This window comes from Nesoenas mayeri (genome assembly GCF_963082525.1).
Source record: "Nesoenas mayeri genome assembly, chromosome: 11".
In the NCBI taxonomy this organism is placed as follows: Eukaryota; Metazoa; Chordata; class Aves; order Columbiformes; family Columbidae; genus Nesoenas; species Nesoenas mayeri.
Window position 1 is genome coordinate 13,710,107 of NC_137563.1, and position 27,858 is coordinate 13,737,964.

Consider the following 27,858-nt stretch of genomic DNA (forward strand, 5'->3'; position numbering starts at 1 on the left):
TTCCCTGGGGTTCCTCTTCCCTGTCATTGTGGTTGTCTTTATTTATTTGTTTTTAATACAGTAAAACCACAACAGAATCAGAACTGAAGAGACATAGTTTGTGGGTGGCAACACTGTGAAAGTCTGCTTCACCTCCTCAATTAGGTTTTTTAATAGCACTGCAATTTGTTCTGAACTTTACAGAAAAATATGAAACAATGATTCAGAATGTAAGTATTGTAAAGCAAAAAAAATCTTAAAAACTGCACAGCCCTTTGCATTGTTTTGAAAACTTCAGACACAAAAACAACATGATAAATGTTAATTTGCAGAAAAAAAAAAAAAAAATATATATATATATATATATGAAAATAAGCAAGTATATATCATACCCCATCTCCAGTTTTATGAAAGTCAAGGTTGGGCAGTGTTGGCATATGCACAAAAGCCTTCTTCCGTAGTCCACTGTAGCAATATGTGAACAAGAATTAAGGTCTAAATTGTCTCTGCTTTTTAACTGGGGGATAGGAGGGAAGGGCAGTAATTCCTCTGATACCCCTCATAAGCTTTCTAAGCAAACTCAACAACAGATCTAATGATGACTGTCATTAGCACAGTCTCATAGGCAGCCAGCATCAAGAGCCTATAAATGGCTGTGTTCTTGGGCAGGTGGTTGGGCTTTTCCATCCATGCAGTGGATCAAATGATGCTGGTCATTAAACTTCTCCAACAGCATGATGAATTTCATTTGATGACTCAGAAGAACCGCTAAGCCACAGCGAGTATTTTCAATTAGCTACTCAATATCTAAATCATTAGCATAAATTTGGACTAAACTCTCTTCCTAAACCAGGCCCAAAATGAGATGGAAAATGCACTTCCAAAAGTTAATTGCTATTAAAAAATGTGTTGCCAAATTTCAGTTTTACATTATTATAAGTTCTTAATTTTTGCCTCTTTTTGCTGTATTTCCTTCTCCCAAGGGACTTCTACAAACTTAAGTTCCCCATGATGACAAGACAAATTTACTATTGAGGACACTTCTTCCTAAGATTCTACACAGTTTTTGTGGATCTCTCCCCTGCCACGACAATTATTAATCTGTAAAAACATGAACACCAATACCCAGATTTGTTCATACGTTGATCTCATCAAATCAGTACACAAAAAACTCTGTACACAAAAATATATTCCTTCCATTACTCTTACTTACTTGTTTATAGGTCTAAAAATAAGATCAGCCTTTTTTTCCACTCCACAGCATTACTCTGGGAGTTCACATAGAGGGTCTCTCCTCTGTGACACAGGAATCCTTTTCAGGATCACTGATTTTTCACATTCTGTAAATATGTCTGTAGTTCTCTTTCCTAGACCATGGAGTCTGTATTTGCTCGCATTAACATGGATGGAGCATGAACACAGTAAAATAAATGCAAGGAGGCTAGGTATTTAGGTAAGAGTGAGATACGGTCACTTTTTTAAAATTCTGAATTAGAAGCTTGGGAAAAACAAACTGAAAGAAATCTCCTGGCTCGTGCTACAACTATGTCATACAATTTCCTGCTTAAAACTTCTCAAGCTCTATCCAAAACATCACTACTAGGTTTTGGACTCCACTGCTAGATAATCAATATTATTTTATGAAACAATTTAACTGGCACATAACTTCTCCATTTACTGCTATATGGGAGGTTTTTTTCTCTATGGAAGACAAATAATTCTGGGCTGCCCGCTAGCACTTAATTCTCTGTAAGTGCATGATCAAGCAAGACCTTGGCAAAGGCCAGTATTACAGTGAGTCCATATAATTACGGATAGTTGTTTTGAGTGGTTTTTAATTAAAGCCTACAAGCACCATGATGCCTTTTGGCCTTTTAATGCTCTCCCTCCCTTGCTTACTGCAACGGCTTAGCCGCACATCAGAATGAAGCAAGAGCTGCCCCTGAGGGGATGCAGCAGGTATTACATTACTTCATGATGGTTTCTAAGGATTCTCAAGGGAAGGTATAATTCTTAACTTGGAAAAGACAAAATTCTTGCTGATGAAAAAACAACTTTGAAAATCACCAACAGATTTTTTTTTAATGTAAGACCTCAGCATGCTAAACTCTAGACGTACTACAGCTCAGTCTCAGAAAAACCTGAGAAAAAGCCGCATCCTTGTAGCCTTTAGACTTGATTACCGTGCTTCTTTCCTAGCAGAACTCCTCACCCCTACACTGAAGCAGCAGAACCACCAGCAGTATGAGCAGGCTCTTTTGCAGAGAATTTGCCCCGAATTCTTCACTGTGGCTGCCTATTGATTGGTAAACTAATCTGTCCTAAGATCTATGTATAGTTCTGCCTGTGGCAATGATGTCTAATTACACTATGACAACATCATTTTAAAAAATACTTTAACATTTGTATAAAGTTACAATTGAATAGAGTAGTGGTTTTGCACACCCTCTGGGATGGACTATTTCTCTAACAGGGAAGGAGGGAAGCAAGTGGATTCCAGCTTTGGGCACAGAAAACAAGACTGCAGTCAAGAGAAAAAGCGCTCCCCACCCTCGAAGCTTTTGCTCTGGATTGTCTTTCCTGCCTCAGGAGGTCCGCGCCATGCAGTGAAGGAAGCCACCTGCCCCCTCTGATGGGAGGACAAGCCTCAGATCGTGCTGTCCCCAAGTCTGAAGTCAGCTTTTCTGACAACTTCCCAGTCCCCTCTTCTCTTTCTAGCGATACCAGTGATCGAGGAGGGGCAGTTTTATGAACTATCTGTAGCACAGCTTAAGAAGGACCTTTGGCTTTACAGCTAACTTTTATAAGGTTACTGGTGTGCACAAGTATAATACAAAAGCAAGAAATGTTCTGATAATTCTGAGCTGTAGTACCAATAAAATATTAGCTACTGCACGTATAAAACATTCCTTTATTCTAATATCTCCCTTTGCTCTAAATGATAAAGTTTCTTTGATTCCTCACTGCTGTGACAACTAAGCATCAGAACTGAAATTTAGGTACTTGTTTCTAAAGTTGTATCTTGCAAACTAACACTACTGCAATTAATGATTTTTAAAAAATGCTGGGAAAGTGTCTGCATTTTTTAATTTAACATTACTTCTACACTTGGCTGGTAGTTAAGCCATAACGACAGATGTTCTCCAGGTAAGTGCAGAAGAAGTTACTGAGAAGCGCTCTAGCAAAGGATATTTTGATTTGCCTCTTGTGCCTAGACGACGGGCCTTCATATTTGGAAAGACATTTTTCATGATCTTTCCAAAGTCAGCAGCACTTAATGGGTGGTAGCCAAGATTGTCACAATAGCTCCTGCAACAAAGAGAAAGAAAGCGTGAATGGAATTAAAGTCAATACAAGAGGCCAGTCTGCATGCTAGACTCCACCAAAGGTTTTCAAAAGAAAACACTTATACCCACCTATATTTAGAACCACATTTAATATTAATGAAGCTATCCACAATGAATTGAATGCAATAAAAAATGTATAAACAGAGCTATTAATACCATAGTTTTTGCCTTGTTTTCTACTGAGTTCAAAGACAAGTCATGCGTAGACATAACATGTAGTGGCATTATCTAGAGCACAGTTAAGATTTACTCCACAACTTAGTTTGAAGCATATGTTTCAATTCACTTATTTTAGGACATAATAAAATCAGAGATATTCTAGCCAGAAGTTTAGCTTGAGCATGGTAAGGCTTGAAGTCCTGCAGGAATATTTGAAAAGCAGTAGGTGAAACATTTGTCAGTGCCCAGAGAAAGACTCTGCCTACACAAACTCAATTTAATAAAGCTTAACAGAACTGAATTCAATAAACCATACCTTCCCAGAGAACCAGCTTCACCTTTACAGGTGCGACACAACACGTACTGAGGACCTAATCGTCTTACCACTGTATCACTACTGAACTACGAGAGCTGCTTAATTATAGACATCCTTGTATTTGTTAACAGTCCTAAATTAACTGAGATCTCAACTGCCTCTGCGAATGTACATCTTCATGCAACTGAGTATACAACCTGATGATACAGGGGAATAAAGCAACAAAAGGTAATTGATTTGCTAAATTTACTTATTCTAGTAAAATGGCCGCTTTTACCTGTGTTCATTTCTCAAAAACAGCAGAAGGAATTTTATTTCATCACCTATTCAGATGCTTCAACATCTGAGATATTTAAGAAATATCTCCTTAAGGCAGAGAACAAGAGCCTTTGATTTCGCTGCAAAACATAAATGTTCCAGAAAATCACAAACGTGTGAAAGCAGAGAGAAAAGTGGGAACTGCTCTGGAAGGTTTACCTACACAGCAAGTACTTAAGGCTGCACAAAGATATGTATGCCACATGGCCTTTTTTTTTTTTTTGCAGTATTTCACAGTTGTTAATGCATTAAGGCCCAAAACATAACAATAAAGCATTCTCATTCAGATTTCCTACAGCACAGTGTCAGCCCCAGATAGCAACCACCTCCTTTCCCACAAGAAGTCCTACCAGCAACACACAACCTGCCTCTGAAAAGAGGTGGCTGTACACAGTCCTGTGTGGGCATCAGCAGGAGACAACAAACACCATAACTTTGTAGACCACGTTGCCTGCTACTCCAACCAAGTACATTATACAAACAAAGCTCTGCTCATAAAGGAACAAAGAGAAAGAAAGAGCAGCACTCCTGAGACAGACGTTTCAGTCACAGCATCACCCAGTAAAAACTGTAACAATTAACAATGGCATTTGCATCCAAATAGGCCAGTCAAAACGTCTTCTCTGAAAACCGCAGCTCTACAGAAAACAGTATCTATTTCTTAAGCTACTTCCACTCATATTCTCTGTAAAAACACTAGTTATTACAGAGCAAGTATCTGCTGCTTTTACCTTGGCTGTATGTAGGTGACCTCCACGTGGAAAGCAGTGCTACAAATGCAAAGATTTGGATAATGGTAAACAGCAAGTTTTATGCTATTTGGTTCTGACATTTCCCTGCAGAGCTTGTGGCACCCGCTTCCTCCAGCTACTGGGCCACTCCGTACAAACCAGGAGATGTTGCCTGCAAGCTGGTGTGCAGTCAGCCATTAGTCTGGTTTCTGCATGGAACATCACAAAAGTCTTTATCCAATTTATATACCAACATATTTCATTTCAATGCGCATCATAGAATCTGGATTCTGGATGTGTCCCTTTGAAGTTAACACAAAGGAAGACTTCGACCTTGCTGCGCCCTCTCAGGAATCAGATAATGCTTTATGTGTAATAGAGAGATCTCTGTGCGCCTTTTTTTCTTTCACGTGCATCTTGTCAGGCTCCAATGGATTTTAACTTCACTCTGAAAATTCCTAAAATGTGGGTCTTCGTTGCTTACTGATACTGATTACAGGACCTGAAGTCTCACCTAGCACGCAAAGGAGGGCTCCTGGAATCCCTCTGCCGCTGTCGGCAGTATCTTTGACTAAAACTGAACGTCAGCAAAGCAGCTTTTAAAAAACCCAGACAAAGAAACAAAAAAAACCCACAGCAAAACAACAGGATTAGGGACCTGTCCATCAATCAGCGTTAAAGTTAAAATTATCCTCTATCTAAGAGAAAATAAATAAAAAAGCAGAAAAAATTCAGTCCCTCAAGTGTGGCACACCTGTTTCAAGACAATTACTTGCTAGCAGCAGAACACACAGTTACGTGGTTCCCTTGTATCCATACTGGCAGCTCCTGCAAGCTTGTGATTTATGAGCTATTATTATTATTATTAACATCATGTAATTTCGGTTCTCAGACAGATCATCCCATATGGCCCCTCCTCCTCCTGGCGCGGCCGAGGAGCCTCCACGTCCATCTGTGGTCTCTCATTGACCTGACAACACGTACCAGGAGTCTCTTCCCTGAAGCTCTTCTCTCTGCTACTTGCACTCTTGGCACTACGCTGAGCCCAGGAGCTGTTTTGCTTATTTGAAGGGTGGGTGGGAAACAGATGGGGGAAGGGAAGGTCTACGTAGAGACAGGAATGACAACGGGCACGCGGTTGTTCATGTTCCCTTGTACAGAGCTCCCCTACATGATAAGAAGAAAAGGCCTTTTCTTTTTTTCCTAAGATGTTTGAATTTCATGTACTGGAGACAAACTATACTAGGAGTGCACCTGAATTAAACCACAAAAAAGATCAACCTAAACGCCAATGAAGACAGTCAGGCTACGCGGCTCAGCTTACATAGCTTCCTAGGCAGAGAAACCACTACGAATAGCAAATTATGAAGAATCTGTTGCATGAAATGACACAAAGATCTTGGCTTATCCAATCCAGAAAAGCAACTGGTCTCTAAAAATGGGTTAGAGTGAAGAACCTTAGGAAGAGGTAGGTTCTCATTAAATAGACAATTAATGCTGGCACAGAAATAAGGCCTAAAAATCAGGCAAGGTGGAAAACAGATGTCTGAAAACCATCAGAGGAACAAAACTGCAGCTCAGACTCCCAAGGGCAGCAGCAGAGGTGGGAAACAACTGCTTTAAATGGAGTTTGATTAGCTTTTAAAATGAATATATAGGTAGTTGCTTATGACAGAGGACTGGATTTTACAACAACAGGTCCCATCCTGTTTCTATCAGGGAGTTCTATATAAAAACATGCATTAAGTTCCATCAAACACAATCATATCTATCTTGTGTCTGTTGTTTCACATGGTATTCCTATACCTACTGCCCTCTTCTGTGATAGGTTCCAAATAGCCTTCTAACTTGTTGGTTAACATCCTTAACACTTAGTGCATGTAATCTATGCATCAGGTGGCATCAACAGGCCCATCAGCCAGTAAAGCAAAGATCAGTGATTCACAGGCTGAAGGAAAGAGATACAGGCTGACTCAAAGACCTCCTAGTCTATATTAAGCATATCAATTGAATCTTCAGAGTACCAAACTTAAATATGAATTACTTTCTCTCTTTGTGCCACTAGCAGAAGCAAAATAAGAGGACCCAAATGTTTAATGAAAGCTCAACAAATCATTTTGTGGGCAAATAGGGATTTTGTCTGCATAAGTACTGCAGAACTGCACTTACACTTGAAATACTAGTTTCCTGCACTCAGCTATATTTACACCCGGCTGCCTCCAGAAGGGTGTCTACTAACAGGGAGAAGATTCCCAAGTAAAACCAACTTGCAAGAAAACATTGAAAGGATTTGATGGGAAGCAGCATCTACTTTCTGCACGCTAGATAACACCTTAGAGACCTCCCCATGAGTTCCCGTGTTTTCCAGGCTGTATCCCCAAACAGCTCCCAGAGACAGCTGGCAGAAGAACCGTGTGTGCCCAACAGAAACACAGCTTCTTACAGCCCAGCGTATTCTGCCAGTGCAAGCGGCGTCGCAGCACCAACCAGAGGTGAACCAGCTCTAGTCTGCCTTCTTTCTGAAATTCAGCTGCAAGCTCTCAACCTTCCCAACTGTTACTGCCTTATGATGCATTTTTCATTTATTATATGCCTTTCAAAAGGACGATGAATCAATTAATTTTTATCCACTTATAGATGTGAATTCACAATTAAATTTCAGAGCAAGAAAACAGGAAAAAGAGCCACTGTGTTGAATAAGCGCAGCGAGAAAAGGCTACTGAAAGGTAGAGGAGCTGGAACACTATCGACACTTCTCAATGGTTGACTCGTGTGGAGCACAAGCTTCTAAGCTGCTGGCTTTTCCCTCTTCACAGAAGGAAAAAACAAAAAATCAAAAAGAAGAAAAAAACCCACAATAAAACCCACACACATGAAAGGTGATGCAGAAGCCCAACGGTTTTGCAAGGTTTATTTTGACTAAAATTTACAGTAGGAATATAGATGCTGGTATGACATGGCACTCTTCTGAAACCTTGTAACTTTGATATAGATGTGCAGAGTGCATACGCTTGCTCACTGTGCACTCATGCAATATCTGTCTTTGCACACACAGGAGAGAAATGGTAACTTGTTAATACGGCAAAGTGAGTTTTGAGAGGTCTTAATACTCTTAGGCAAAGAAAAATGACTTATTGAGACTAACTCTCTTATCTATTTATATGCCTGTCCCCACCTCCCACTGCAAGACTACTCTTCCTTTGGTGTGCAAGAATAACTCACGAAAATATTCAAAGAAACTGAATGTTTTAAAAACAGAACAGATGCTTTCAAAGGAGAACAGATTCCAAACATTTGATATTTTCCTGAATATTTGCTTACCACCCTTATTTTGTTAGGAAAAAAAATACAATACACAAATACTTGATGCAGCTACATACAAAAGCCATCCAAATTTCACACTCCACAATCTGTAGATGACGATTTTTCCGGGCATCTGCAGCTTGGCACAGCATGGAAGCCAAGCAGATTTGTTGCTGAAGCAGGCCATAAATTATTTAATAAGAAATATATTTAAGAATAACGCTCCCATCTCTCTCCCGCACAGCAGCTGCCGCTGTTGCTGTGTCTGTGCGAGCGGCTGCTGCCCGGGGATTGGCCACCCCAGCACGTCTGTGCATTGGCTGCGCTTCCCGGCTGCGTCACCGCTCCAGTCGGTGGCGAGATCTCAGAATAGGTGTGTGCATGTTGATCAACCCCAGGCAAGCGAATGCCATCATGTTTCAGTTCACTCAGAGTAAAGAAACTTGACCAGAGAGCGTTAATTAAAAGCAGGTATTCGCAGAAGGCAACCCCACAATAACAATTACTAAGGGCTGAATCCTGTAGGCACTTAGGAGGTGAAGGGACTCAGCTCGCTGCAAATTACTGAAGTCATTCAGATTATGGAAATATTCAACTAGATCATAAATCTGTTATTCATCTTCAGGCAACTGGGCTGAGGATGATTTTTTTTTTTCCCCTGTGGGGAATGTTCTGTAAATGAATTCAAATCCAACTTCCAGACAGCTCCCTCTCCCTTGCTGCTAATCGCTTTCTCGTTACATGGTAGCTTTGACACTTGACAACACAGACTCACAGTGGCCTTGGTTACTGGTTTCATACATATTCAGATATATTGTGCCTCTGTAGAAATCAGGTTTGCTGCAGAAAGGTCCAATAATTATGCATTATTCTGGAAAGAAAGGTGTGATGGGCTAGATCTTATGTGCAAAATAGCTGCATTTCCAGGAGGAACAATTAAGCCTCTCATCCTTTTTAAGGCAGTCATATACGTACGTATATAGAAGCAGACAAAAGCATACTCTAAGATAGTAAATGGTGCTTTTTATCTGTGCCACTCTGTCCTCAAAACAAAAACAATATTCATACAGATATTTACTTGTTAAGAAATACTTGTACCTTTCCTTCAGCATATGTAATGCACAATTTAAACACTACAGTCTTATCTTCCATGGCAGAAATAACGAATACAGTTTGCCTCACTGTAGCTAGTATGTACATAAGGCCTTGTTCTGCTATACACACTTGTACATCAGTGGAGTACCAGTACAGTCAGCGTCAAAGAGCCACACTTGCTAAAGCCGTATGTACAGATCCAGTCGGGAAGCACTCACTTGTATTCATCATAAACCTCCTGCTTGGGAAGGGATGTCTCGGGGTGCTCTTCCAAGGTGTTCCGTATCCATGAGAAGGCGTGCATCTGCTGGGCACGGCTGGACGACATGGAGATCTGATCGCTAGTGAAAGAAGAAGCAGTGCTGATGAAGAGTTCGCTCCACAGCTCCTCCTCAGTTACAAGACTTAATAATTGTCTGCTTACATGGGTGGAGAGACAGAGACAACGAGCCACTACCTCACACATTTAGCTGTTCCTTGAGGCCTGGGCAGCAGTTATTGCCCTCTTTCATCTACAATTTGACAAAGACTCCACACTCCAGTTCTTGACTGATTTACAGACATGAGCAGACAGTGATGGGCAAGAGTTCACCCTCCTGCTTACAGGCAGCCCTGAGTGCTTCCTGCAGGCACCTGTCTGCCTATAACCACCCAACTGGGAACATACACTAACTCTGATGTTGTGATCTGCAGGCTGTTTTTCTTAGACCTCCTTTTGTCAAACAAATGTTACCAGAAATACCAGCAGTTCCTTCATTTCCCCACTACATTTGTGCTGCTGTATTATCACTTCCTACATGAAAAGCAATGGAACGATCACACTTCGGCTGCAAAATACTTTCTCTGATGACTCCTGTATTTTAGGAGTTTTATATTTACAAGCTATTCACGCACAAAAGGTATAAAAGTTTAAAAAAAGCTATCTTCAGGAAAATAAGAGTCCTTAATGTTTAAAAAAGGCTGCTTCTGCTACCAAACACATTATGTGAATGGTTCCTCAGCAGTTAAGTGCCACAGAAGTAAGTTTTCAATACTAACTGCTCACACTTACACACTCACACACGTACCTTTTGTCTCCATTGCTGGGACCCGAAGGCAGCTGAAGGTAGAGGTAGAGTTTCTCTAGGTCTGTAAACTTCTCAACGTCTTGCTAGATAAAAAAGGTGTTTTAGTTAAAAAGAAAAGGGTGGGGGGAGGCAGAGAGAGAAAAAGCAAACAATAAGAGTTGAGCTCGACAGCTAAAAACTGTCATCCAACAGTGTACTCCTAAATAATAGAGTTTTAAACAAGACAATATGTGAAATAATGTGACTGTGAGCACTCTGGCACTAGAAACGTGAGTTTCTATTTTATTGGCACGCCATCACGAATTAGAAATCACTGGTCACCATTTCAATATTCATGTCCAACAAAAGTAGAATCTGGAAAAAATGTCAGTAATAGATCACTTCTGTAAGCAGACATGTAACATGAAAGCTTTATCTTCTCAGAGCACACAAGGAGCACCTCAGAGTGCAGTATCAAAAACCAGCTATGCTGTAACAACGCAGGATGTCAGACCTGATCCTGCAATCCACTATATATTAATAGGTAAGCATCACAGATTCCAATTTTCATTCAATTTCATTTTAAAATCTCTCTCTATACATATGGGGTTTTTTTTGTTTGTTTGCTTTGGAAATCAGACTTACTGAACAGGTACTGAATACAAGCCGTTCAGTTATCATGAACCTCAGTGATGCTGGACTCATCCTCCAGAGGATACCAGCTGAGGATCAGACACAAGGGGGGGTTTACCTGGTGTATGCAAATAGTGATTGCCACATACAAACTCAAAGCCTCCCATGACGCCTGTTCATGTCAGAATACAGCTTCTGGATTACAATTAATTCTCTTTTCCTTTACTGGTGTCTTACTGCCAATGTAAGCTTTTCCAAAAGGAAGAGAAAAGACGAGAGCAGGACTGACAGGGAGTGAGACCCAGCTGTTTGCTTCAGCTACAAATTAATAAAGAGCAGGGAAACTACAAACCTAAATTTCATTGTAGCCAGGGCTCCCTCCGTGCCGCAGTGCTGTCCAGGTCCACCTCACGTGAGCTGGCCCAGATCGGACAGCAGTGCTGGGGAGGTGAGCTCCCGCCCCGCCGCTGGCTTTGTGCCCAGCGCAGGGTCCCCCCAGACGCTGGACAAGGGCCAGTGGGACCTGCGGTCGCTAATCCCCCGTCTACACCCATCGCAAAACCGCTGCACAGAACTGGGCCACCAGCAACGCGACAGACGCTCTCAGAGCCAAGAGAAACACTTCCAGCAGCAGCCAGGTAACAGACACTGGATTCGCTGCTTTTATAAGCTGCAGCAAACCACAACATTTGGGTTTGGTTTGGTTTGTTTTTTTCCTCTGACAAACACCTGAAATGTGCTGATACCAATTTCTGTGTGGCTCTACAACAGCCTACACAGCAGTGCTGCCCAGACCACCAAATATCCAGAGAGGCATTTCTTAATGAGTGGACTTTGTCCAATTCTGTTCTTTCCTTCCTGCATAAATCACACCATTTGGACTGGTGGGTTTTTCTTTAACAAACCCATTACTGAAAAGATGAACCTTCTTCAAAGTAAGAATTTACAGAAACTTAATCATTAATTTATGAAAAAATATAAATTTAACAACTGTAAAAAAATTTGCACTTATTTATTAGACCTCTTCTTTGAGAAACTTAGTTGCTTTTTGTTTTAAATGGAAAATGCCAAAGTACCATTCCAAAGGACACGGTTCGGATGAGATTCCCTTGCACGGTAAGCGCTAATCCATGCAGCAATAGCATCTGAGGCAAAGCAAAACCAAAAATTCCCGATGACTCTGACACTGAGGTGGAAGACAATCTCTCACTTCCAAATCTGATGTGCCAGAGTGCAGCAGAAAAGGCAAGGTTTTAGAAGCAACATTAAACCTTTCATCAAAAAATACTCAAGTAGCCTCAGTGCCCATGGCAGTTGAAGCAACTTGTGCTTCATGTCCTGGCAGAAGGAAAGGGCTGCGGGGAAGGTCCTACCTGAACTGTGGAGGCTGCTACACAGGCCCTGTCTGTCAAATTCTCTAATTAAAAAACAAAACAAAACCCAGCAATGTATGTGTAGAGAAAAAACTGGCCGCAGGCAGCACTTTCCGCACAGCTCCGGCTGCGGGGCAGCCCCCGCACAGCACCATCGCCTCCAAACTGGAGGTCACTGCAGGCAGGAGTCACAGGCAGCTCACAGATGTAATCCTACCTGGGTGATAATTAGATAAACCTAAGCTTATTAGATGAGACTGAATCTATTTAGAGAAAATCATCTTAAAACTGAAGAAGTGGCAGCAAAGGGATGGAGTGTGACAGTCAGTGCAAGCGGATTCAGGAAACATTATGTTTTGTTTAGTTTAAAAATTTGTTAAACATTATGTTTTGTATAAACAGTATAAACTGTTTTCTCCAAACATTTCTAAAACTCTCAAATCTTGGTTTACAACCTCAGTAAACACAATCTCTTCAACCTCAGCTGACATCCACCAGTTCTCAGTGCTAAAGGTCTGGTGAAATCAGCAACAACTCTGCTACTGCAACTGTTCAAAGTATCAAAACGTTCACATTTCTTAATGCAATCAGAAAAGCATTTGGGAAAGCAGAGGAACATTTCAGCTGGGCTGCTGACTACTGACCAAGAAAAAAAGATTCATTCAATCCCGAGTTTTTATTTGTGCTAAATTGGATGTATATGGAAAGGAAACAAACACACAAAATATACTCTAAACTTTCTCCACTACCACCTCCCAAATAGGTCAATAGTCTGGAAAAAATAGGTCAATAGAGTGGAAGAGAGTCACAGCATCAAAAAGAAGATTGCAATACTGGCACCGTCTTGGACACATTCCCCTTTGCGCAGCCCATTAAAGCTTATGCTACAGTAGTTTTAAAACCCATACAGAATGTAAATGTCTGGGGAATTCTCTTCTGCTACTTACAAGTATCTAAGCAAAAATTACACTTCAAGTTTCCTGACCTTGATTGACTGGTTCTATCAAATCAGACGAAGACTGTCTAGCTCTCCAAAGGCTATTTATAAATGGTATTTCTTGAAGTTGCATTAGGAAAATGCACAAGCATGCCAAACTGCTTGCAGGAGTGAGGTGGAAAGCACCACCTCTGTTACTCTTGGTTTTCACACATTTATCTCCTCTAATTGGAACCACATGAAATGAAGGAAGATTCAGTGGAGATGGGGAACAAGCAGCGTTCATACTTGTTTTCCCAACTTGGCTTCAGTTTAGCCAAAAAGATACATCGAGTACTCCAAGTATCTGAGTGATCTTATATTCCGAGACAGAAAAACTGATGACAAAGAATTAGAAACCTCCAGTTACAGCTAAGCAAACAGTAACATACAAAGGAGCAGAAGTCTACCTGACATTTTTGTTCTGACAGTTACCAAATATAGTTTGCTTAAGAAATGCACAAAACATGTAGCAAACAAATGAAACCAGAGCTCCGTTTATATTTGCACTATCAGTGGCCACACAGATCTGCTCCAAATCAATCTGTGCTTCTGCTGCCTAAGAAAGAGAAAAAGGATCTCTTAGGAAGAAAAGCAACTTTCTTTTCTATTCTAAAAGGTATTTTGATTAAGCGAATCAACAGCTCTAAAATAAGAGGACAGCCAAAATGTGGTTGTTTATGGTTTTGTTGAGGTTTTCTTTTGTGGCTTTTTTTTGTGGTTTTGTTTGTTTGGGTTTGTTTTTTAATGAAAATAGCAGGTTTTGACATTTGGTTCCATTCTTAGAGACACTAACTTTTCACTGAAACTTTTTGCAGCACAAAGAGACAAAGATCAGTTCAACACCGAGTGTCGTTAAGGACTTAACTTGTGTTATAGGAAACATGAGTTTATTCAAGTTTCTGCTTGAACTAGAGAACACAGAGATTGGAACATGAGTCTCTAGAATCACAAAATCCCATTTAAGGTGTCCTGACCTTGGTGGATTGGTTCTCTCTATCTGGTTTTATCTGACTGCTGATCTACTGTCAGGTCACAAACGTTAGTGAAGTTTAATCCTAAAGTTGTCAAAAGGGATTACCATGGGAAAAGTCCAGGGAATGTGCTTCTGGATTGTTTTAAAGAAGAAAATATTTAGTCAGGCCAAACTTTAAATAAAATAGAGGAAGAATATACTAAGGAACCATTAGTAGAGTTACAACTTCTCTAATGAATACAGTGAAAAACGGCATTCAAATTTGAACTATTTATTTCCACAGTGAAGGCAGAATTACAGGTTATTTCTGTCCTTGCGTTCCAGTGAAGGGGAGCAGGAGGCCAGAGGCACTGCTGCAAGCTTTTTGCAAGACTACTATTTTAAAGAGCAGGGACTGATCTTAATATTTCCACATCTTGAGTATTTATAGATTACTATACCGTAATCGAAGTAAAAAAGGCTATGCCAATGGCAATGTAACTTGCACCTACTGGCAGACTGGTTCTAAAACTTGTCATACTTCAGCAGAACAAACATCTATTATTTAACAACCAGGCTAAGAATAGCAAAGTAGTCAAGCAATCATCTCCCCACTTCATGAATAGAGAAACAAGAAGCAAAGGTTAAATAATTCGCTCAAGGTCAGATGGTTTGTTGGAAATATGATCAAAACAAAAATAGATAATACTTGAAACAGAACCTATTATTCTAAAAAGCTGCTAATAAATACACTTGATATGCCCTAGCTGAACACAAGTAGAAACATATTTCAGGTGCTAAATATTCGAAACAAGCCCTAAAAACACATGGCAGCTTTATACTGACAGTGTCCAAGCACAGCTGCCAAAGCTTCACAGAGCTCCTGCCTGTCTCCTGTAGGGCCAACAAGACAAGTGACAAGCGACCACCTTCTCAGCAGCAGGACCGAGCCGCATTGCTCCATCAGCTCCTGCTCACCTGCACCTGCTCCAGCCACCAGCAGCATCGGTTTTCATGGCTCTCTCGCAGCACTGACCTCTTTTCAGAGGACTAAGGAAAGCAACCTTAACCTTCTTGCTGAGCGCTTATATGGAGCACACCATTTTAAACAGCGGGTTCAAGAGTTCACTTAGTATGTGGCAGCAAATATAACAAGCGAAGTCATAAGAGAGTCTACTGCTAGACATGTTTACTACAGTTAAAAAGATGTTATAATGAATTTTTAATGGCTGTTTACACCACAATTCTTGCTAATTATCTTTTTTGGATTGCACAGCATACAATGATTTTCTTATGATCTTCCAGAAACTGACAGTATGTCAGAATGTAAGTGGTGCAGTATAACAAATAAAAGGCAGATAACTGGTCTCTTGTATGAGTAATTGCAGTCCCAGTGCCCTTACACTAGCTGTTTTCTGTAGTCCTCTCCTGCTACTCCCTCCACAAAGTCTATTGCCATTACCTCTGCTTCTTCTTCCTATTTCTCTCTTTCTCACTATCCTGTGTTGAACAAGGATTGTATGTACTAAAGAGCATTTGTGCGCGGTTCTGCACACTGCGGCTGTGACTGGTGCTACCAAACACAAATGGAAGCAAAGGTAGTCTGATTTTTTTCTATATGGGCGTTTTTTTGTTGTTGTCTTGCCAGCAAACTGATCAAGTTTAAATGCTTTAGCGTCTTGTCAGCACCTCCCAACATAACTGAAAGCTAGTCCCAAATATCCTTACAGTAAGAAGGGAGACAAAGGACATCACCCCTTTATGCATCATGAGGCTTGACTCAAAGGCTCTGAAAATGTTTCTGTCTGAACCAAACATGTGAGAATGTGTATTTAAAGGAAATGTTCTGGCCTGCCCATAAGCTTGGAGTTGGATCCTGCAGGCAGCTGGCACCTCAGTCACAGGATGCTCTGACAAGCCCATTACATTCCACAAAGAAGCAACCTGCTCATCTCCCTCCTGCAGCACAAAGCTGGACAGCGCTGCAAGGAAGCTCCAAGCAAGTTATTTGGAGTTATATAGGCACAGCCTTTTATTTTAACATAGTGTTAGATTCTGTCTTGCAGCTCACAGCTTTCCAAAAGCATGTGAAAAAAAAGAAACCATTTTTCCAGAATCCAGATTTTTATTTCCTGCAACTATTCTGGTCTTGGATTTTTCTTTTTTAAACTACCTGAACAGCATCAGATCTCCCTTTGCTAACCTAGAGTGGCCTTTCCACTGTTGACAGGCTCCTCTGAACTCATCAGCAGGACACACAAGGATGCATCTGGAACAGAAAATCAGACCATCAGGACATCTGGACAGACCATCAGACATCAGGACTCTGTTCCACGTCAGGCTATAGAGAATGCTTTGATTCCAAGAGCACTACTCAGAAAAACAGCGCATCCTTCCAGTGGATGAGACCTCCACAAATGATGGGCTCACACAAACTGATCGTCCCTACCTCAGTACCCTAGGGCCACAAATCTGCAGAATTTAACGCAAGAATAGTCTTAGTGTAATTCCATTTTCTTAGAACAGATTTCCAAGAAGCAGATGACCAGTTAACCTCCTACTTATTTACTCCCTCTCCAGTGCTACTTAGGAACATCTATCCCACCTCCCATTTTTCGCTATGGAAAAACCTCGTGTTAAAAGAGTTTTACAAGTGCAATTTGTCCCTTTGCCACTGAAGACTCACAAAAAAATGAAGATCTTCAGACACCTGCTTCGTGTCCACAAATGTCAATGAGGAATAAAGTGGACAAAAATGACATTTTTGCATTGCTATTTTAGTTGGATGCATCCAAAAATTTTTAAGCATAGGCAAAACTGGGTTTGAAGTTTGTTAGCAATACAACAATACAGCTTATTTTAAACCTCTTACCACAATGAATTAAGACAACATTTTAAGGAAAGAGAGTTCAGCGCCATCTGAATTAGCCTTTGATAATATGACTTGAAGGAGTATTCTTATCTAGCTCAGCCATACAGCTGAACAGATTCTACTTGATAGTATCCAGATGGTTGTCTATGTCATCTTTTTATCTTACCCGCTGGTAGTTCTGGATGAAATGCTGAAGGTAGAAAGTCAGAATAAGCAGTCCCTTCCAGTCTTAAGATTTATGAATTCAGGCTCCGATTTAAAGAAATTCACAGCCTGCTCACTATTAAAAACAAACAAATAAATCTTCTTTCTGAGTTAGTGCTCAATATGTGCTTCCTAGAAATAATCTCTTATCACTGTCTAGATCCTATTATTTTAATGCACAAAGGAAGATGACATTTATGCATTGCAAGGGTTTTCCTTCTTCAAAAAATATGATCTCCCTTTCCTTAGTAATATAGCTGACCTACCAACAGGACCTATAGAGTTGCATATTTCTGGGAAGGTACCTGAGATGATGTGCAAATTTTGAAGTCAGCAAGATCCAAAAACAACACAGAACCAAACACTAATAATTATCAGACACCTGCAAGATTTTCACAGATCAGAACATTAGTCTGCCTGGTTTTGTGCAAACACGCAGTTCTATCTTGTTCATTCCTTAAAATGCAGCACTGGCCATGAATTAAATATTGCAAGGAACCACCAACAAAAGCAACAATAATTGTCATTAAAGGCTTAAGGAGCAATGGAATGGAAGGCACAACTAGCTTCTTGCATACTCTGATCTGTGCAACAAACAATCTTGCATTTAATAAAATCATGCTTACAAAAGCAGTAAGTCACCTTTTATGCTGTATCTATACTGACAGTTTGACAAGCAGCAATCAGAGCCACTTGCGGCTGGCAACAAGAGGTCAATACTTTCATGGAAAACAAACACCAAACCTACATCTTGTCTTTTTTTGGCAGTTTTGGACTAATTTTGATCACATTTAGTAGCAGTACCTTAAAGCACTGCTAAGGAAAGGCGTCCTAATAGCTGTCAGTCTCCAGAGCCATCTATTTTAGTCTTGCAGTTTATTAAATATTAAAAAGCATTCTGGAGTTGTACTTACCAAAATGCAGTCCACTTTAGATTGTACAGTTTTGCTAGACGTGAGGGAAGAAAGAGAGAATAGAAATCTTGAATTAATCTAAACAGCAATGACAAAAATGTTACATATTAGAATTTCTATCACTGTACTACAGGCTTAATCTCCTGCTGTGAAATATCCTGCTAGTCTATGGAAGAATACTCCTCTGGCTATTTTTTGTAGAAACCCATCCCAAACTCCCAAACTTAACTGTTTGTTAGAATTCTTGCTGTTTTGCTCTCTTATAGAAGAGCTGTATTTTTTTTAATGAAGTATCATTGCAACTGGGAGCTATTATCCCAAGTTGCAAAGCAGCCAGGATGGATGTCATGACTTTTATTGTAAGCTCTTCCACAATTCAGATGCATTTTACTTGTTCATCTGTAACACAATTAACATCCTCCTCTCCACAGGCTCCAGTAAATCCCACCACTTCAAGGCATTTATTTCTAGCTTTCCAAAGAGCTCTACAAAGCAAACAATTGGTATCCCACAGGCAATGCAGGAGTTTTCCACGTTAGTCTCACTACCTCTCCGTTTGCTTATTAAGACGACACTGGGTGGGGACTGTGTTAAAGCATGCCATAAATGAGCTCAGCACATGTGCCAAGGAGTGCAAATAGTATGGACCTTATTATACATCATACAAATACACCCATAAGCAGCTTTTGTTTCTTAAGGGTGCGGGATTTCACATGCATGGTCTGACTGCATTAGCTGAAGGCATTTTATTGTTCTGACGAGGAGCAGGAGCTTTAACATGCAAAACCCAATACTCTACTGCTGGACACCTACTGAACAAACACTAAACAATCATTTTTGGAGCTCAGGGAGTGATTCTTTCCCTAGTAAAATAAAACATAATTCGATCTCCTGTCAACACAACAAAACACCTCATTTCCAGCTATTTTACTTTTGTACAGGTGCTACCACATACAAAGAAGGACCAAGTACGGTATCTGATGGATACACTAAAATCAAAAGTAATAAACAAGCAAAGTGTCTGGTGGTGATAGGAACCAAGGCCACTGAATCAGCATCTACTACTGTATCAGATGCTCCAAGAGGCAGAAGCTCGGTTGTCCTGCTTTGCTACATCACCTCACTTCGAACCCAGACGATCTAAAAATCTGTTCTGCAGGAGCAGCTGATACTGATGCTCCTTCCCACACAGAAACTTCATATGCTATAGTGACAGAATACAATAAAAAAAATTCCAACAGGTAAAAATATATGACAAATCCACAAAGTAGATACATCAGCAGCCATCCACTTCAGGTGACTTTGTGTAAGAGAAGGCAATCCAATGGGTGGACACTTGGGAACAGGAAGGAGTAAAGCAGATCTGTTGGGGAACTATGAGAACAGGGAATGCTTGGCACAGTAAAACGCGAGCTTTTCCTTGCCTGGGGGAAGATGCTCACACCTACCGCAGGCACTGGACAAGGGAACTCACATGTCATCTCACTCTTCAAAAACCACCGTCTTTCTAGACATCTTTCTAGAGAAGTCAAAGGACACTAAGCATGTTAACCTGCTGCTAAGAGTTATCCCTCTGTCTGACCCAAGTCCTGCTGACATGGCTGGCTGCTCCAGCAGCGCTTCCTTCACTCTGGACTCCTGCACCAGCAGCGCCCCATAGTCCTTGTGCTGCTGCAGATCCACAGCCTCTACTACAAAGCAGCACTCTCAAGAGCAGGCAGCAGGGTTCAGGCACGTGTGCCCATTTTGCACCTATGGCTTCACAGGGTAGCTTACTGCAGAAAAGGAGCACAGAGGATGAGGAGATGCAGGGTACAAGCAGCTCAAACTTAGTCCAAATACAGCCCCTACTCTACAGCCTTGCAGATGACATTGTGCACTAGGCTTTTCAGGAGAACACGCTTCAGCCAGCACGGCTTCCCTTCCTGCTAGGTTCTGCCAAACTGCAGATAAGAGCACCCATTTGCATTAACATTGTCTTCTTGCAAAGAGAAAGAAGCAAGTTGCCAGGAGACAGCTGGGCAGGAGAACCCTGGAGCTGTCCTTTTATCTCCAAATATCAGTCTGAATCAGTAAAAGTAAACTCTCAAATTTAGTTCAGGCTCTCCCAGTTGTGACCTCTGCTCCCACAGCACCGATCAACAGCGTCAAGAAGACGCAGCAGAAGAGCAATAATAAGGCCAGCAAATACACCTTCTCTCCATTTCCTTTTGGTCAACTGGTGACACAAAAAGGACAGTCAAGTTTGTGTCCTCCAATCTGCAAGCAGAGTTTGTGACATTTTAAAAGGCAAAGGTCCTACGGCTTCAGCACGGATAAGCATGATCACAGAATCACACACAGAATCACAGAATCGACTGGGTTGGAAAAGACCTCAGAGATCATCGAGTCCAACCCTTGGTCCAACTCTAGTCTGTTTACTAGATAATGGCACTAAGTGCCATGTCCAACCTCACTTTAAAAACCCCCAGGGACGGCGAGTCCACCACCCCCCTGGGCAGGCCGTTCCAATGTCTATTTTAACATATTTTTTTTCTTTTCTTCATGTCCTGCTCCATGCTCTCTATTAGACTGGGAAGACATTGTTAAAATTCGTCAGTAGCCAAATAAGGCTTCTTTCAACCTGACCAAAGCACATGGCCTGATTCTATAAAGCCTGGGCCTAATGACATAAATGCTTCTAATTTACCTTCCAGTGGAGCTGATCCACATCAAAGGCAAGCAACAGCAATGCTCAGGAACCAGCCCTTTCCCTGGGAAGGTGCTGGGACAGTGACGTCCTCATGGTCCTGAGCACCACACAGAAAAGCTCCTGACACTGCAGGATGCATCTCCATCGAATCCGGAGATAAAAGGACAAGTGACAAAGGTGGCAAAGGAACAGCCGTCCCAGTTACAATGTATTTGTCACTTTTGTTTATTTCACCCCACTTCTTCCTTTACTAACAGGACAAATGTGTTTGAAAGCTGAAATTTGGTTTACAAATAATTGTGCTTCTGTCTCTGTCAAAGGCACCCCTTACTTAATTACTACTGCAATCACAGTAACTGCAACCAGCAATTGCAAGAGCAAGGCTGAATCAGGCCCTACACAGAGCTACTTCTAATGTTCGGAGGCTGCTACCCACACGCTTTGCTACACATCTAGGAACAGCTGCAGGAGAGCAGCAGGAGCAACAGATGTTCTTGCTAATGAAAATAACCATCTGAATCTATTAGGGACCCGGGCCATTGGAAAACTAAACTTTGAAACGGTGGGGTGACCAACAACCAATGCTGCTTCTCCTGGAGAGCTGCTCCTGGGGACTTGCACAGCTGACATTACCTTCTCTTTCATAGCTCTTCATGCTGACAGTGTCCCTGAAGTTATAATAGTTCACTTACTTGATCTACAACTTAATTCAGACTACTGCAAGTAGTTCCATCCATGACAAGAAGGTGCCTCTTGTGATTCTGGGGGTAGGTGTCTCTTATAAGTGACAGCAAAGGTGGCTGCTTTAACAGCTGCCTTGGATTTACCAGTTCACAGCAGATACTGACCCACTGCGAGAACCTGGGAGCATAAAACTACATATCGAAACTTAGCCAAAAAAAAAAAAAAAAGGACACTATTGCAATCAACAATGAAACTATTGCTTGATGGATACCACCATGCAGATTGTTTCCAGTCTGGATCAACCTGCTCACCTCTGAAGAGCTATTATCAGCCCATCAAGAGTCCAGCTTCTCATTAGTAAAACAGCAGAGAAAAGGGGAGTTTCTTATCCTGTGGTTTAGTGAAGCGCAGCAGGGTGAGTCCCTGTGAAAGCCGCTGTGTTTCATGGGGACCCTCAGTCCCACGGCCTCCCAGCGAACACGCATTGGCTGCCTTGGGTCTGCAGTGGAAAGCATTACTGGAAAGCCTCCAGCCCATCTTAACAGCCTCAGCTTTTGACTCAACCTTTTAGGCCCAAGACCACTGAAAGTGGTGACTTTGAAGGGTGCGGTAATTTAAGCTCCTAAATGCTGAAGCCACGTTTGCTAACTCCTGAAAGTATTTTGGGGAGAATGGGGAGAGGGGGAAAATCAGACTAAAGCATTTCCTCAAACTGCTCTTCTATCTTAAGCCAAAGTATATGCGTCTGCTTTCCCTGACCTATTTATATATTTCTACTCAAAACAGCCCCATTTTAACAGCCCTGATGTGGCACAGGTAGAATGAGGAGTGTGTTCTCTCTCCAGGTGTGCAGCTGGGTTTACTTTGCACTGAGGGAGAAGGCAAGGAGATGTAATTTTTTTTTCCAAGTGGCATAAAACCAGATACCACCAACCTTCCTCTAATTAAGCAATACTTTTCTTTCAGGAATAGGTAGCTGAGCTACGTTGAGCAATATGAGACTATTGTATTACAAGAGGTGGCAGAATTCAGTTGCTGTGAGCACATCGAGTATTTCCGTAAAGCTGCCAACAGTAGAAGCCCATATAACCACATGAGATATGAGAAGCCTTATGCCTGTGAGACCAGAAAGAGGAAGGTGGTTGGAAGGGGGAAAAGAAAGCCCTCAAACTTATTAGCTACTGCCTAGTTAACTCTAAGCCTTCTCCAAGCCCGCACAGCCACTAAAATTAACCCTTACCAGCACTCCAACTGCAGATCATGCACGCCCCATGAAAGCCAGCAGTGCCACAAGTAGGGGACCTCCCAGCCCCGGAAGTCCCACGGGACACAACTCTCATCATTCAGGCACTAGCAGTGGACTCAGCCCTCGAGTGGAGGAGATGTCAATCTCAGCAATGAGTCCTGTTCAGCAAAATTCAGGGGACAAGTGGAGCCACAATTTATTGTGCAAAATATTGTAATCATTTGACTAGGTGGTCAAACCCAGGAAGCCCAGAGTGATTTTTTTCATTATAACTTCCATACCAACACTGAGGTTGCCACAGATACTCTGTATCCTGTTCAGTCCAAGACTGCAAATATTTGCATAAACTGGAATACCCACCCAAAACCAGCCTCTGTAGCTGTGTTCCGTGTGCTCGGTACATTTTGGACAGCCTGGGGAAAACATGATTTCTGCCAAACACTAATGCAATTTATGAAAAGGAACCACTCTCCATCACTGCTAACGGCTCTGCCATCCATCACAAAGCCAGGATCCACCTCCTGACCCAGCAGCAAGGCTTCCCCACCGCAGGGCCCCCAGTTCCCACTACTCATGCATTACGCTACATTATTACCTGGTACACAGGCCACAGTAAGAAAAGTTGCAACTAGAAAGGAAAACCCCAGTGTGTAGTTACTTATCATCATCAGTGTTAACTAGTTACCATCTCAGCTAGAAAACCGCCCACCCTCTCAGACAACTGCTCAAGACAGAGACGAGGTTTATCAAGTTTTATTATTAAAACAAGCTTTCTTTGGAGAAGGGGAAAAACCAAAACCGACCCAACCCATAAGTTTTTCTCTTTTGAGAGTTCAGCACAAGACCAGCAACAGCTCAGCACAGGTTCAGCTAAAGAAGAGCAGCTGGAGCTGTTCAGGGCCACAAAGAAACACCCCCCGGACAGTGCCCCCCTGGCCCCAGGTACCACCCGCGCCCAGTATGGCCACACACTGCTGCCCTGATATTTTTACTCAGATATCTGAAAACAAGCCTTCTGTATGAGAACAATACTTGAGACAGCAGTTAGAGCTGTCTGCCAAGGAAGAACTATTTCGGCCACACAGTCTTTTAAAAATTACACAGCCCTGAAAGCCTCCATTTCCCACTGCATCAACCATTCTCCTACACAATTTCCAAGGGTGGTTTGTCAAACTGCTTAACAACAGAGTCTATAGGTAGTCTGGAACAGCTGCTTCTGCAGGGAGCAGTATCACAGGAGCAGCGTTTGCCAGGCCTGTGTCTCCCAGGCACGGGCAGTATTTGGGTGTTGGTTGCAGGAGCTCTTGTTCCTGTGCAGTGTCCTGCTGCCTCTTTGCCTCTTGCAAAAACCCAGTTTACTCCCGAGGAAAGCCAGCTACACTCCACTAAATACCAACAGTGACAGCTTCAGCAAAGCCATCTTCCTGAAAGCCACCTTAGGGAGGGTCATTGTTGAACTGACCACACATCCTTCTGGAAACATTCAACATCTCTTCCACAGCTCATCAGGCAACATTAAAAAAAAAATACATTTATTTACTCTGCATGCTGTGAGGAACCACTCAATAAAAGGATTACCAACCCTATTACAGTAAGTGGTACTATCAGAAACGTACTATTATCGCATCCTTACCACGACAAGCACTGTGTCCCAGCAGTGCCTGCAGGATTCAGCCCTTAATTCTTAATCTTACTGAATTAATGCTTCTCTTTCTTAGACTAACAGCTCTAAATATATCTTTATATAACCTTCCATTCAGAAGCACAAAGAAATGTTAAACTGGAGCCAAGGATCATCTAAGGAGAAAATTATGAAACAGCCGCCTATGTGTGCTGCTACTCAATTAACATCTTAACATATGCCATGTTACATTGTCTGGCTTGGCTCACGTTGATAAAGAAGTAAAATGGCTGTAAAAGCATTTCAATTAAATATTTAGAAAGCAGAGCTGCAAAAGGTTGAAACATGTTTGAATTAGTGAAATGATGACTATACATACTGCTCAGCTAATGGAGTAAGAGCCTTTGCTAGCACAGGTTACAGAGAAAAGCAAGCACACTCAGCCCCAGCACCCCAGAGGCAGGACTCCCACCCTTCAGCAGGCAGGACCCAAAAATCAGGTGGCTTCTGATGCCACCTAGGGGCTCTGTCCCCACCTGCACTCCTCTCTCCCCTGGGGACAATGCCTTGTCACACCTCAGGGACACAGCACTTGAACCCAGCGCAAACAGAAGCAAAACATTTAACAAAAGACAAATTAAATCTTCCAGTATTCAAATGCAGATGAATTCTTACTCCAGATAAAAGCTACAGGGACCGTAATTGCATCTTGGAAGCACATGAAGTATCTTTATTTCCACAGCGCATAAAAATAGCCAGAGTTGTGTCCACTGGCAATGCAGAAAAGTGTCCGACTCCCAAGCCTCAAAAAGTGAGAAAAGCAAGTATTCACCAACTTGTAAATATTGGCTCTTTCAGCTTGAAGGCAGACTCCGACTCAATCCAAGACTCTTCTCAGCAGAATCAGGAAGTAACAAGCACAGCAAGTGGATAAAACAAGGGCGAGCTGCAGCCATTTAACCTTCCCTGTAACCCAATCCACCTCCATCCACTTGCCAAAGAGAATAAGCCAGACCAGTTTCCCACCAGACTCAAGGAGGGGCAACCCTGCATCACAGAGCTGAAAAAAGGAATAGTTTAGCATGCCACAACACTTGAGTTACTGCAGGTTAAAATTGGTCAAACACATTACTTCAACACTTATTACTAAAGTAAATGCAATTAAATATTTCATATAGGATACAGATTTAATCCTTTCACCATTTCTGAAACTATGATGATTTTATGAGTATTAAATAATGCCAGCTATACAAATAGCTGAACAAAGAATGAAGATAAGGCTGCTAATGAAATGTCCAAGCCTCAAATGTAGCCCATTGTAAAGAACTGCCAAGAAATAATTAGCCAGCAGACATCAGAATACCTATGTCTGAAATTTAGGTCTATAAACATCTCTTTTAGCTCTCTGAAGAAATCTATCTGTATTCAACACTAAAGGCTTGTTCCACAATGCTTAAAATAACTGGGAAGAACTTGTAACAATCACACACTGCCAGGTGCTCTATTCCAGCTACAAGACAGTCATTTAAGTTTTGGAGGGTTTTTACATTTATTTGAATACAGTATTTTGCCATAAGTTACTTTAATGACAAAGAAAATGCTCTTATACAGTTCTCACCCTAGTTCTTTCGGCCTTGCTCTGAATTAAAATCAGTGCATATTGTTATATTCAGGCAGGACTTTCTATTCCAAGGATGCGATGTCCTCTGTACATTCTGTGGGGAGATAATATGACTTCAGAGGGGCTGCATCCTATATTTATTACTAACAATCTACATGGGGCACTGCAGGGCATTGTTTTAAGATCAGTCTGCAAAGGTCAATTGTCTAGAAAAGCTAAAAACAAAAATCACAGAGTGATCTCAACAAAATTACAAGAAGAAAGACTGCTCGAGTAGGAACTTAAACTATGTTCCACTAATAGCAAAAAAGAATGGATGCAGTCGCCAGATAGGCAGGTTCGTGGCCAAACGGCAAATCACCCATTGCAACGGCTCACATATTTCACAATGAAAACTTCTGGTTTTAAAACTAATTATGAAAAAAAAAATACTGGTTGCTTCTGAATTCAGTCTACAGATTGCTAAAAGATCTGCTGTGGTATTTTCAGCCATAGTCAGCAGAGGCCTAACCATAACATTATTATTTAAGGTTAGTATTTCTACAGGGTCTGAACTGGAGATGCTATAAAGCATGATGAGATTTTTCTCAAGCCTTTGTCCCACCTAGCTCTAAGAAAGGATATCTAATGAAATTAAAGGAGTGACACTCCTCAGCAGCACTTAAAAATAAAAACCAGGTTGTTGGGGGGAGAAGCACAGCTACATTACACGAGCGCAAAGGTGTTTCACTTCCATGCCTGTGGAGCCCCACGACGAGGAGGAGGACGGGAGCACCTCACTGTGTGTCACAGCCTGCACAGGGCACAGACCCAGCCCTCTGCTGCCCTTCCCTGCAGAAACGGTGGCTACAGACAGCTGAGGGCAAAGCGAAACAACACGCTCACAAGAAGACAGGAATGGTTCTACACTCTGCTTACATTTAACAAGCACCCATAAATGTACAAATCTGTACAGGGTTGTGCTTCTTGCACATAGTTACATGCAGCTCAGCTGAATCCACTATAAAAGCTTCCAGTGCAAGCAGCTCCACAGCAATGCTTTCCTACCACACGCGTTTCCCAATGCTAGCGCAGGTGCACGGATGGCAGATTGAAGCCTGCTGATAAAAGGTGTGTTTCTTCTTCATTTCTCATTGTCTCCTTTGACATTTCCATGACCCACGGCCATCCTAGTTACTCTCTGCTAAGAAACAGGTTTGCTACTGGTTGTACCACTTCTGCTCCAACCTCTGGATCTGCATTTCTGCTCCTCCCTTTTCTCCCATGGCTGTCCAGCACAGAGCTCTTCTGCACCCTTTTTCTTCCACTTGAAGAGGAACCTGTACCTTGGTAACTCCCAGGGGATGCAATCCTTGCAACCTCTTAGGCTTCCCCATGCTGAGTAATGCTCTGAGTATCCACAAACACCTTCCAAGCATCTTTCTAGTACAATGGTCACTTTTTTGTGCTAGATGGACATGGAAAGGCAACTTCTTTTCCTGACCTGCGCCACGCTGCTCACTGGCACATCCCATAACCCTCCTCCAGTCCTTGACTTCTTTGTAGAGGTGTAAAATTTAAAAGCTGAACGTATTCAGGATGAACGTGGCACTGGTGCCTGATGGTGACAGTCATACAGCTTCCCATCTCAAAAAATTCCTCCTTGTTGTTCAGCTGCCACAGGTTCTTTCAGGCCTCCATCCTTCAGCCTTGCACCTGTATTGTGGGGCATCTCTCGCTCACCTCTGCTTACAGGCTTCGACCCACACCGGGCACAGAGACCGTCTGCAAGCA

At 41.9% G+C, this 27,858-nt stretch overlaps 1 protein-coding gene across 1 annotated transcript in view; it reads right to left on the minus strand.

Moving 5' to 3' along the window:
* RFX7 (regulatory factor X7) overlaps nt 1-27,858 on the minus strand; it is a 51,986-nt gene that overhangs the window by 11,657 nt on the left and 12,471 nt on the right. Inside the window, exons 2-6 of the mRNA XM_080350864.1 lie at nt 18,222-18,255; nt 10,316-10,398; nt 9,467-9,589; nt 3,168-3,288; nt 372-452 (exon numbers count right to left, since the gene is read on the minus strand). Of these exons, the coding sequence (XP_080206990.1) occupies nt 372-452; nt 3,168-3,288; nt 9,467-9,589; nt 10,316-10,398; nt 18,222-18,255 (442 nt within the window). The remainder of the gene's footprint in view (nt 1-371; nt 453-3,167; nt 3,289-9,466; nt 9,590-10,315; nt 10,399-18,221; nt 18,256-27,858) is intronic.